A 12295-nucleotide genomic window follows, 5' to 3' on the forward strand; every position below is an offset into this window, starting at 1 on the left:
GCGTGCGTGCGTGCGTGCGTGCGTGCGCGCGTGCGTGCGTGCGTGCGTGCGTGCGCGCGTGCGTGCGTGCGTGCGTGCGTGTGTGTGTGTGTATGTAGATAGAGAGAGAGAGAGAGAGAGAGAGAGAGGCTCTCGTAGGAACACTTTACAGGAACACTTTACTCCATAATAACACTTCTTACGGTAAGAACCCTCTCTAGACAGTAGGATGAAATCAAATCTAACCGCCCAAATTTGATAGGAGATCGAGTAAGGGCATATTCATAATTTCATATGCACACTACCCCTTCTTCTTCCTCGTCGGCATTTTCTCTCTCTATCTCTAAACTCTTCCTGCTCTCCACTCCTCACAACTTTCTCTCTCTCGTTTTCCTAATTCTACTCAAATTAGATATTTTGTTAAATCTGAAATACTTAGGTATTTGATTAAACGTAAAATTCTAATGATATAATTTAACTAGAATCCTAATAGATTTAGTTATTGGAATCCTAGTAGAATTCTACGGAATAATTCCGTTATTTCCACCCTATAAATATGTGGTTCATAATCACAATTTATAATGCAATTCAATAAGTATTCACATACATTAAGTTCAAGAGAGAATTTAATAATTTGCCTAAATTAATAATAAAGCTTTCCGAGTAAACATTAAACCTTAGATAATATTCTAGTTAATTGAATCTAAGGCGGATCCGAACATTTGTGGACTATCTACGGAAGGGCGACATTTGGAGTCCTAAACTTGTTCTTGTTCTGTTCGGGAGCAGCTAGGGAAGACACGCATCACATTGTATGTATCCTAATTATGCTAATTGGCTATGTTAATTTGGATTCCTGGCTTTATGGTTTTTCCGCATGAATTATATTGTTTATATTTGTCATAACCTAACACTCCGCACGGTTGATCACATCACCTGAAAATTCCGCTACCATCGCCTTCGAAGAATTTGGCGTCGTCAAAACGACGACGAGTGCGGCGGTGACGTTTGAGCAGAGTACGGCAAGCGGAGGTGAATCATGAGGAGCGAGATCTGACCGGAGGAGGCGCGACGTTTGAGCAGAATATGACAAGCGGAGGTGCAGCATGAGGAGCGGGATCTGACGACAGGAAGCGTGCGACGCTTTAATAGCGTTTGGCGAGCGGATGTGTAGCATGAGGAGTGCAAGATTTGAAGGGAGGAGGCGCGGCGGCGTCGATTGGGAAGATGATGGAAGAGATTTGGAGAGAGTCGGTGATGGTGAGTTGAGAAGGAGGTGGTGGGTTGTAGGGGAGGTGAGAAGGAGACGAGAATGGTAGTGAGCAATTAAGCGGGGGGGGGGGGGGGGGGTCATGGAAAAACGCTCTCCCTCGCCGGAAAATAAAAATCCGGTGGAATCCTTGAGGTGGGGGATGGGTTAATGGAAAAAGGAAGGGGGAGAGAAAAGAAAAAGAAATGGGTGAGTTAATGGGGGATTAGGGGGGTAATTATGGATTAGGGGGATTAATTAAGGATTAGCTGGGTAGTTAGATCGTAATTGGTTGATTATGAGGATGATGACGTCATGAAGGGGTATTTGGGGTATTAAGTCATTTGTTAGGGGTATTTTATGAATTATTGAAACTTGATGGGCATTTGGTGAATTATGGCAAAACTCGGGGGTATTTCGTGAAATTTCCGTGGATAATTTTACAATAGGAAAAATTGTTTTTTACCACCTACAGAAATCGAAAAATTATTTTTTACCACCTAAAAATTTAAAATTTGTATTTTACCACCTAAACATTTAAAACTTGTATTTTACCATCTAAAAAAATATTAAAATTTGTTTTTTACCACCTGAAAATGAAAAAAATAGATGAAACTTTTATGTATGACTACCTAATTCAATTTTTCTTTAATTGTTTACACTCATTGTGTGATTTTCTTTAACTCTTTCACCCTTCTCTCTTTACTTTCACTAAATTTTGTCAATTTTATGAATTAATGATGGTGAAAAATTATGTAAATTCATGGAAGATAAGGAAGCGGGGGAAAAGAAAATAGTTAAATACATGAAATCGTGGAAGAATAGAACATATCAGAAGTATTATCGTTATTGTGGCTCACCACATAACATTTTCATTTGTTTTTCCATTTTTCGGATGGTAAAAAAACAAGTTTTAAAATCTTTTTAGGTGATAAAAAATAATTTGTCCTTTACCATACATTGATTTTTTTTTTAATACTTTTTCTAAAAGATGATTACTGAATGATCAAAGTTGTGTTGTATATAAATAGCAATAAATAAATACCGGATTATGTATGCGTTAGTGTATTTATTTTCTTTTGGAAGTTAAGTAAGTATATGTTAGTTGATGATTGATTATTACAATATAAAACTACTAAAGAATTGAAAAATAAAAATAAAAATAAAAAAATAAAAAAGGATGGGGGCAGCTGTCTCCACTACTAGAAATTGTAAAAATGAAGATAGTCGTAGTCGTGCTCACTCCTAATATTAGTTTGTTGACACATTCAGAAGTCAAACTTATCTCTCATCTTTATTTTGTATGCATGAATATTGAATTCCCATCAAAAGCCCTTGAACCCCATTGCTCCTTATTTCTCCTTCCTTCTTCTACCTTTGTATTATCCATTAATTTTATCATATCTCATATTCATACTATACTTCTTCTATCTTTGATTATCTCTTGTTTGTGTTTTGTTTCAAATTAACTTGTCCGTTGTCGTTGTCGTTGTCGTTGTTGTCGCCGTTGTTGATCCATCATGTCGTTGTTCCGGCGATCGTTCTCTAGGAGGCTTCCTGAGCGTCTTCATGAAATCTCTGAACGCATATATGGTATTAACCCTTTACACGCACTCCTAGCTATTTTTTTATTCTAGATATATGCATGTCCCTCTTCTTATTTACTACATACTACGTATTTTTCTTTGCTTTTATCATTTTTACTCTGACTTGTGTTACCTGGACTAAGAAACCTATATCGGATATGGGCATGTGTCTAAGTGTCCGATATGACATTTTGTGAAAAAGTTGCATGATTTTAGTTCTAAATGTAGCGTCCAAATGTCTATACCCATGTATCAGTGTTGAGGATTGGACATGAGTATTTGAGGTAACATGAGGAGCCTATATAACATATATTTCTAACTAATTTTCAAGATGCATATACATAGGAGAATATATATTTGGATTAGGAAATTCTTGAGCTTTGAAACAAGGGTGTTCTTAAAGAATATTGTATGAATGGACTCAATAAAATCCAAAGATACACATGATGATATGAATAGGCCGAGAAAAATAAGTATTTTTCAAATAAAATAGGGGAATTTTAGGCCTGGGTAATTCGTTCAAGCAAATAACTAGTTAACTTTTTATGTTTCATATAATCTGTCACTTCTAATATATATACTACATTTAGTTCTCCAATTTATATTGTCTTGTGATCATTCGCGGGCACACAAAAAAAGAAAGTAAAAAAAATCTATTTTCCGACACTTTGATACTTAGCTTTAATTTACAATGAACTTGAGTCTTGAGATATACACATGAGATGCATTACATACGCCATTAAGGAGCATTTTATTGTCCTTTGTGCATTTCATGACAAGTCTTGTTTGCCTTTAAAAATCTAAATTGGCGAACTTAATTTGAATATAATTTTGTTAAGCAATATTGAATCAAGACGTATGAATGACGGTGTTCGATTCATCATACATGAAAAGTGGATGTTCGAATAGAATCATTTGGAGATCATCCTGTATGTATGTATGTTCCTTGAAGACCTTTAAGAAACAAAGTAGATAATCATACCTTCTAAGGCTTCCATATATAAAAACCAATTCAAGTATAAGTTTATAAAATAAATACTTGGAGATTTAATTCAGCAAATTTATTTTTATTTTTATTTCATAAACATTTATTCAATCTACCCCTTACTCCTTACTGTGATAAAAAGGTGTTGTTTTGATTGTAATGAATATGGTTAGATTAATAGTGTTATTGTATGCAGTGTTCGAATGCTGCTTGTCACCTTCTGTTAAGAGCGAAGAGGAATACAAATCATACTTAGGTGGTGTTGTGAAAAGTTTGCATACATGCCATCCTGGTGCTTCATTTATGGTATTTAACTTCCGAGAAGGTGATGAAATGAGCTTATTGTCAGATATACTGATTGATTACGACATGCCAGTAGTGGATTACCCTTGTCACTATGAAAGTTATCCTCTGCTACCATTGGAGATGATTCACTATTTCTTAAGATCTAGCGAAAGCTGGTTATCGTTAGAGGGTAAAAAGAATGTGATCCTGATGCACTGTGATAAAGGTGGTTGGCCTGTGCTTTCTTTTATGCTAGCAGGTCTTCTTCTTTACAGAAAACAATACAATGGTGAGCAGAAGACTCTTGAAATGGTATATAAACAAGCTCCTAAACAACTATTATCTGTTGTTATATCACCAATTAATCCTCGAGCTTCTCAACTAAGATATCTTCACTACATTACGGGTAGAGATTTAGCTTCAGAATGGCCTCCCTCTGATGCACCTGTAATAATAGACTATCTATTGTTGAGGAATCTTCCTTTGTTTAATGGTGGCAAAAGTTGTAGGCCTGTTATCCGAGTGTATGGCCACGATCCTGATGCAAAGGGAAATAAAACTCGCCTTTTATTTTCATCATTCTTGCCAGATGAACCTGCTTTAAACTATTCTAAGGTAAAATTTCACTTTCTTTGCTTCTTTTGTCCAACTAAATAAATATAACGCAGTTTTTTTATGATTAACTGCAGGAAGAATGTTTGTTTGTGAAATTAGAACTTCGTTGTCAGATCCAGGGTGATGTCTTCCTTGAGTGTATCCATTTGAATGATGATCAAGTATCGGAAGAGATGATATTTAAAATCATGTTCCATACAGGATTTGTCCGATCAAACATATTGAATCTCGACTCTAATGATATTGATGTTCCCTGGAACACAAAGCTCCCAAGGGACTTCAAAGCTGAGGTAATGTTTAAAGTTCCACAAAAGAAAGTTCAGATAAAGAACAAAGCCTAAGTTATTAACATGTATACATGGCTATTTTTCGTTTAAAAGTGTCTCTTCATGATAGGTTCTGTTTCGGGACATGAATCAAGTACCAGTAAATATTACCTTGGAATTAGGCGGAGGCGGGGAAGAATTCCATGATTCCGACAGTGAATTTTTCGAGGTTGAAGAGATTTTTAACCCTATGCCTGAGAGCGAAGACAAGAAGAATTTTGACAGTATAATAGTTTCAGATACAAAGTTGGCAGATAACATAAACAAAGACCGCACATTACACAATGGGACTCCCAGATGGGATTTGGATGTTGAAGAAATTGATGATAATTCTTCAAAACAGAAAGCTGTAGATGAAGGGAATCACAAACTAACTTCAGAAGCAGAATCTGATATGATAAGTACTTCATCAAAGAACATTGTAGTGGTTGACTTATGTGGAAGCGAAATACAAGATGTGAAGGTGGAGATCGAGCCCAAAGCCGTCATTCAAACTCCTGCTAAAACAAAACAGAACAAGAAGAACAAATGGCAAGACATTACAGCAAAGACAATTAAACAAAATAGGGTGATTTCTCAGTGGGTGCCACGCGCAAAAACACCACCAGCATCTGAAGCAAACAAAACCAAAGCACCCGTTTATAAGTGGATTCCCAAAGGACCAGCTACACACACAGAGGCTCAAGGTGCAGAATAGAGCAAACATTTTGCTGCTGCTGCTCTTTTCTTAATATTTTATCGTCCATTCCAGCTAAACTGATGGAAGCAAGTTCCCAGTTTCATTCAGGGCTATAATGAGATATATGAAATTTCGGGTATTTTGAAATGTACCTAATACTGTATGCATATCATAAACTCAAGTATTACTATAGATTTAATAACAGGTGTTCCTTTGTCTTTTGGGGTATTTTCGGCTACTAATTGTTTTCCTTTTTTGGTTATATTGTTATGCTCTTTCTGCCCTGGCTACTATATGAAACTTGTGTTTGAAAGCACATATGGAAGGAAAGTCTTCATAGTCCTTTCGAGCAATTATGGTTCAAGCCGGATCAGGATTCTGATTCTCTACATTAATAGGACAGTCTATAACAGGATACAATTTCCTTTCCTCTCTCAATCCAGAAAGTGAAGAAAATCCTTTCTCGTACAGTCGTACCTTCAATTCATATACTAACAGTCTACAGACGCTTTTGTTTTCTGCCCAAATATGAGGCAGGAATTCCATGATTAGGCTATTCTGAAGACAATAATAGGATACCAGACTTTAATGCTACAACAATTCAGAAGTTGGTTTAATACTACAGTAATTCGAAGTTTTTTCAATAAGCTATGTGTTCAGTGTATGTGTCAGAGATAGGAAATAAGACACCAAGATCTTACTGTCAAGTGAAAAAGCTTAGGCATTCCTTAAAGAACGAAAAAAATCTTCAATATACCCAAATAAACCAAATTTGTAGATGTCCATATATGGAGGTCATTACTGGCTATAAAATGTAACAAAAAGAACAAGAAAATTAAGGGAGAAATAAGACTATATCAATCACTCAACTGATACAACAATAACAGGACATAAAAAATGTAAGCTTCTAAGAGAGGTTGAAAATCTGTACAGGCCAAGCTTGCCTTCGGCAATCATGGCTGACTGCTGAAGTCTCCATTGATATGTCAATGGCTCGGTGCTGCGGTGCACGAGCAATACTAATGCGTACCTCAATCTTAGAGGCTGGGCATGAATCAGTACCAACGACAGCTGAACTCTTAACATCAAGTCTTCCTGATGAGAGTAATATGGGCTCCCTAAAGGTGAAAATTGTCTGGGCCCAATGTGTCTTTGGCGTGTATGGGGATGTGGATAAGTTAGCTGACATTTCTTTGCAAAATCTACTTGTAAATCCATTGTCAAACCATAGAACAACTCCATGACACCATGTCAGCCCGTGTTTCTTGTCACCTGATTCAGCAACACTAGTCGACTTCGGTTGCAACACGATGCTAGAAGTAAAATCCATGTCTTCTATTTTCATGGTTGCCAAATTAAAGTTCTGAAAAGAAAGAAATTAGCATATCAGGATAGTCAGTACTAATCAGAATATGCACTAGAGTTTTTTTTCCCTGAAGAGGATAAGGAGAAGAACACACCTTCAGAGATGCAGTCTCAGTCACAATATCATTATTATCAACAAAATCAACTATAGGATGCTCGGCTGCATCTTTAGCAAGTTCCTTCCCAACGGAAGACATGTCAATACCATAAACATTTTCCCAAAAGGGGAGACTGGTACAACCCCTTCCAAAACCTGCAGCAAACTGGAGAAAGTTGACAACGACATAAGTTCTAACAACATCAATACATAAAACAAGCAAACAGAAAATAAAATTTAATAGAATAACGGCCAAGAGAAACAACAGGGGTTACCACGTATTTTACATGAAATGAAGCTGTTACTAAGTATTCACTTAAAGGAAAAATTTCATGCTTGTGAAAGTCTGAAACTATCTCACAACAGGTAATTTGGTACCATAGAAGCACCTGACCATTTAGGTATCTCATAGTAATTTTACATTTGTACAAAACCTCATTAAACCTCGCCAAACAATTCCAGAACAAATATAAAGAGCTTACCATAGTTGCTGTATCTGGCAGAATGGCACCCCCAGGCTTCAGCCATCGATCCCGTGCGAAGAGGACAGAGCTGAGCATTGATTCATAGAGCAAACAGTAACCCATCCATTCACTCAATAAGACATCTATAGTATGGGGTTTAATTGATATCGTTTTTTCAATGTCCTCAATCATACCATGGACAACTTCAACTACGTCAGAGCTCTGCTTACTACCTTTGCAAGTACTCGCATTCCTTAAAAAGCCATTTTCTTTCGCAATCTAGGAACAGCACAATGCACATCATGTATAAGAATATCTGATGAAGCTGATACTGATGTCGGAAATGTAAGATCAATAGGTGAAGCTAAAAAGGTTAGAATACCTGACTAGCAACAGCAACCATCTTCTCACTTGCATCCACTGCTATAACTCTCGAAGCCCCTGCCTGGGCTGCAAAAAGACTACGAGAAATAGGAATTAAGATTAAACTAAAAGGGCAGAAAATCAGTACAATAAATGGTACACCTAAACTATTGGAAGTTGGAAGCTTTGGAACATATACTACGATAATAACCTAACATAGAGTCCACTATTTTCACTTGAAGACCCTGAACTACTCTCAACTAAGTTTCCCTTACATTTAGTAGTATAATGAGTTTAATAGCCCTTATATTAACTTATTAGCTCTAATCTGGACTTGTTTGAACCTATTAGACCTGTAAAACATAATTCAAGGTGAAAAAATCATCCCACTAAAGCAAGATATGAAGAGGTCCAGCTATTGAAACATATTATTCGAAGTATTATATCCTAGGTTGCACCCATAACAAAAAAAAAATAGTATGCTGCCCTAGGTCTACATATTACTACTTATTTTACCTGATTCACTTCATTTTAGCAAGGGCAAGACAAAATGAAAATGAATTGTACCATTTCTTTAAAAATGAAATGAAAATGTTATCATTCGAAGTTCAAATAGTAGATTGTTACAACAACAACAAAATTATCGTCAATCAATATTCTCCTCTTATGCAATGATCAGCTATTTAATTACGGGAGTAGAAACTAGCTATAATATATCATAGCCAAAGAACTCTTACCAAACAAGTTATTTCTATAATAGACCTAACCTCAATCATTCCCTTCTTACTATCAACTATACCAATTGACGCTTTCAAATTATTTTTCAAGGCAATTCATTTTTTAACAGGAGCTTTCTATATTCAGCAATAATCATAATTGAACACATAGTAACCAATTTCTATAATAAGTAATTTCACATTCTCTCATCCGTGCGATTGCTTATAAGAGTACTTATTATTATTTTTTGGTGAACTTGACCTACCTTAAGCAAAAGTATGTACTAAAAGGCGTCACGACACCTTGACCCTCCAGCTTCCACCTTTGCAATGATATGTCACTTACATGGCGCCACATCATGCGATTTCTTTGACATGTTTACTTGCCTTTTAAAAATAATGCATTGTTCAATTCAATGCTCGAACCCAATACCTCTAAATACTTTTGTCACTATTAGTACACCAAGTTTGACCATATATTTTTAATAATTTATTAAAAACAAATGTTATCAAGTAAAATTCGTTAAATTGATCTCATTAATGCTTTCACAATATTAAATTTAAAGATTTAAAAAAAAATTCATTAGAGATAATAATGGTCAAAATTGTATCTTGGCAAATGTGCTAGTCAAAGTGTTGCAAATTTTTTAGAACAGAGGAAGTAACAAACAAACAAAAACACAAATTAACTATCAGAAATCACCCAAAATACATAATGTGCAATGTTAGGGCAGCAGCAAATGCAGTGTGATTGTACACGTCACTATATGCATCTGAAAGAGATCTCACCTTAGTATACCAGTCCCACAACCAACGTCCATCACAGCAGCACCACCAAAAAGAGATGGATTTTTCAAAATAGCTTGACTATACGAATCCATTCTAACCTGCAGCACCATAAGAAGGTCGTCAATCACAGTAATGAGGCCAACATAACAAACAACTACAGTATTAACACGACATAGGTTCTAATAAACCTAATGGAAAGGGAATTCAGTTGTTATTCAGAGTTCAATTTGCTTTATATTCCTGGGCAATTGCACCAAAAATTCGAGTTCCTGTTCAGTACCTTGTCACTTAACATCTCCCGATGGATGCCAAAGGAGCTGTAGGATCCAAAATAACTTTCGTTTACTTTCTTAATCTCTGATGCTGCAACTCTACCAAAAGAAGCTCTAAGGGACAAATTCTTTTTCATTGCATCCGATAAATCACGTCCAACATCAACTCCATTTACCACTGCTTCCCTAGAAGAGCTACCAATAGAAGTAGAAGGCATAACTTTTGTCACTTCCCTATTCGAATCAGTGGGGCTAGAGGCATCAGCGTCTACCATCACTTCATCATCAGAGCATATTTTCTGCACATCACCCAATATACTCGACAGTTTCTTTGCTTCTCCCACTATCCGTGATAGTTCCTCCTCATCAACAGACTGCATACACTCATCTTCTTCGAAATCTTCATCTTGATCAAAGCTATAGAGCAAAGAATCTCCTTCCATAAAAGGTTGCAGATATCTATCATCATCCCACAAAAGCTTCATCTCCTGTGAAACTTTAGTCTCATGGAGATGATTTAGAAGCTCTTGATTGGACTTGCACTGATGGCCACAACTCCAGCAGCTATTTTGTGCTACCTACAAAGAAAACCACCACATTCATACGAATATGAATAACATGATACCATGAATACCCATTATATTATTCAACAAATTTGGTAAAACATTAATCCCTTGTCAACAAAGGAACATAGCAAAAGAAACATAGCAAAAGAAATGGATTCTAACACATTAACAAAGAAATTAAGAAACTAAATTTAACACGATATTAACAAAAGTAACAAACATTCAATTGAATAGACTAACAAAATCACACAAAAATAGAAAACTGGAAGGATTAAGGCAAACTTACCATAGCCCTAACGTAATTAACAAGCTTAAAGCAGCCATAGAAGTCCAACCCTAAGCTCTTTTTTAGGCAAGCAAAATCAAAATGGTGAGTTGAATCGCAATGTTGAATCATAGAATCGGAAGAAGTGAAGTTGAAATTACAGAACAAACACTTGAATTCGGAATCATCATCGTCATTTTCGTCGTTTTCATCTGCGTTCCAATCATTCCAAGCTTCGTCAACATCGAGTTCGTCACCATCTTCATCAATGTCGACATCTGAATCTTCGAAGTTGTGGGTTTTGTCTTGGTTGGACGCCATTGGAGATAGGTGTGTGTAGGTTCAATAGTTTGGAACTGCAAGAATGGAGGAGTGTTGACAGTCTAAAACCCTTTCAAAAACCTTAGAAAAACAAAACCCCTTTGGCCTTTATCATTAGAAGCATACGATTTTATTCCAAAAAAAATGTGAAATGGCCAATTAATTGGTTGAAATTAGTAAGAATAAAATTAAGAGTTTGCTAATTTTAAAAACGGATATTTCATGAAATACCTTCGAGTTTTGACGTAATCCATCAAACGCCCATCAAGTTTGGATAATACATAAAAGGAAAATTTGGTAATATTAATCTAACTTTTGGCCGATTTTCTTTTATTAAGTCCACCTACGACATATTTTTTAATAATCCCACATTTACTACCAACGACTTTTATTGGGCCTAACAGGTAATAAACTTGTTGTAGACGGTAATATGTCTCTACGTGGAAGAACCCTCTCTAGATATATTCAGTCATTATCATCAATTCATCACCATCTCGTAGACTTTTTCACGGATTTTCGATCACTTAAGCCCAATAAAAGTTGTTGGGTAGTAAAGGTGGGATTATTAAAAAATATGTCGTAGGTGGGATTAATAAAAGAAAATCGGTCAAAGGTTGGATTAATGTTACAAAATTTTCCTACATAAAATACCCTTATTCCAAAACTTAATACATGAAATACCCTTGTTTCAATACTAAATACACCAAATGTCTTTAATGACGTCATCAACCCCATAAAAAACCAATTAACGTCTAATTAACCCACCTAATCCCTAATTAACATCCCTAATCAGCCCACCCATTAAAAAATCTAATTAACCCATTCATTAACCCACTAACCCACCCATTTCTTTTTCTTATCTCTCTCCCCTTCCTTCTTCCATTAACTTGCCAGAAAGAACCCATCAACCAGCCAACCATCACCACCATTATTTGACCCCTTATTTTCTCTCTCTTTGCGCTGAAACCATCACCACCAACTATCACCACCATCTCATTAACCATGGCTCAGCTCGCCTTCCTCCCCCTCCCCCTCCCCCTTCCCTCTCATTGTGAACCCCATTGAAAGACAAAAAAATCCAATTAAATGACGAATCAAGAAAGGGAAAGAATTTAATTTGGAGATGAATAGATGATGATGGATATCGACAACATCAGCAACAGGAGTGAGATTATTGCAACACTAATTTAAGAATTCGTAGATTAGAACCGGAATTTTGTTTTTCTGATTTTTAATTTTCGTTTTTCTCTTCCTATTTTTCGTTCTTTAGCATACCCTATTTGTTTGGTTCAAATAACGAGCAGCGGCAGTGGCAATTAAATGGAGAACAGCAGCAGCGGCGAATAGGGAGATTAGAGCAGCTAGAATTCGAT

The 12295-nt window shown here is 36.1% G+C and overlaps 2 protein-coding genes across 2 annotated transcripts; one reads left to right on the top strand and one right to left on the bottom strand.

Annotated features, from left to right (window-relative positions):
* The first annotated feature begins 2409 nt into the window (after positions 1 to 2409).
* LOC110790955 (formin-like protein 20) lies at positions 2410 to 5957 on the top strand. Its single transcript, XM_021995702.2, has 4 exons — positions 2410 to 2821; positions 3996 to 4699; positions 4774 to 4989; positions 5096 to 5957. The coding sequence occupies exons 1-4, from the start codon at positions 2749 to 2751 to the stop codon at positions 5720 to 5722; spliced, it is 1620 nt and encodes a 539-aa protein (XP_021851394.1). The 5' UTR covers positions 2410 to 2748; the 3' UTR covers positions 5723 to 5957.
* Positions 5958 to 6432: 475 nt separating this feature from the next.
* LOC110790964 (probable protein arginine N-methyltransferase 3) lies at positions 6433 to 11039 on the bottom strand. Its single transcript, XM_021995716.2, has 7 exons — positions 10623 to 11039; positions 9779 to 10348; positions 9499 to 9596; positions 8013 to 8091; positions 7649 to 7909; positions 7165 to 7332; positions 6433 to 7067 (listed from the first exon to the last, which is right to left on the bottom strand). Exons 1-7 carry the CDS (start codon positions 10920 to 10922, stop codon positions 6612 to 6614), a joined length of 1932 nt encoding a protein of 643 aa, XP_021851408.1. The 5' UTR covers positions 10923 to 11039; the 3' UTR covers positions 6433 to 6611.
* Positions 11040 to 12295: the final 1256 nt, after the last annotated feature.

Source organism: Spinacia oleracea, chromosome 1, assembly GCF_020520425.1.
Source record: "Spinacia oleracea cultivar Varoflay chromosome 1, BTI_SOV_V1, whole genome shotgun sequence".
NCBI classification, from domain to species: Eukaryota; Viridiplantae; Streptophyta; class Magnoliopsida; order Caryophyllales; family Amaranthaceae; genus Spinacia; species Spinacia oleracea.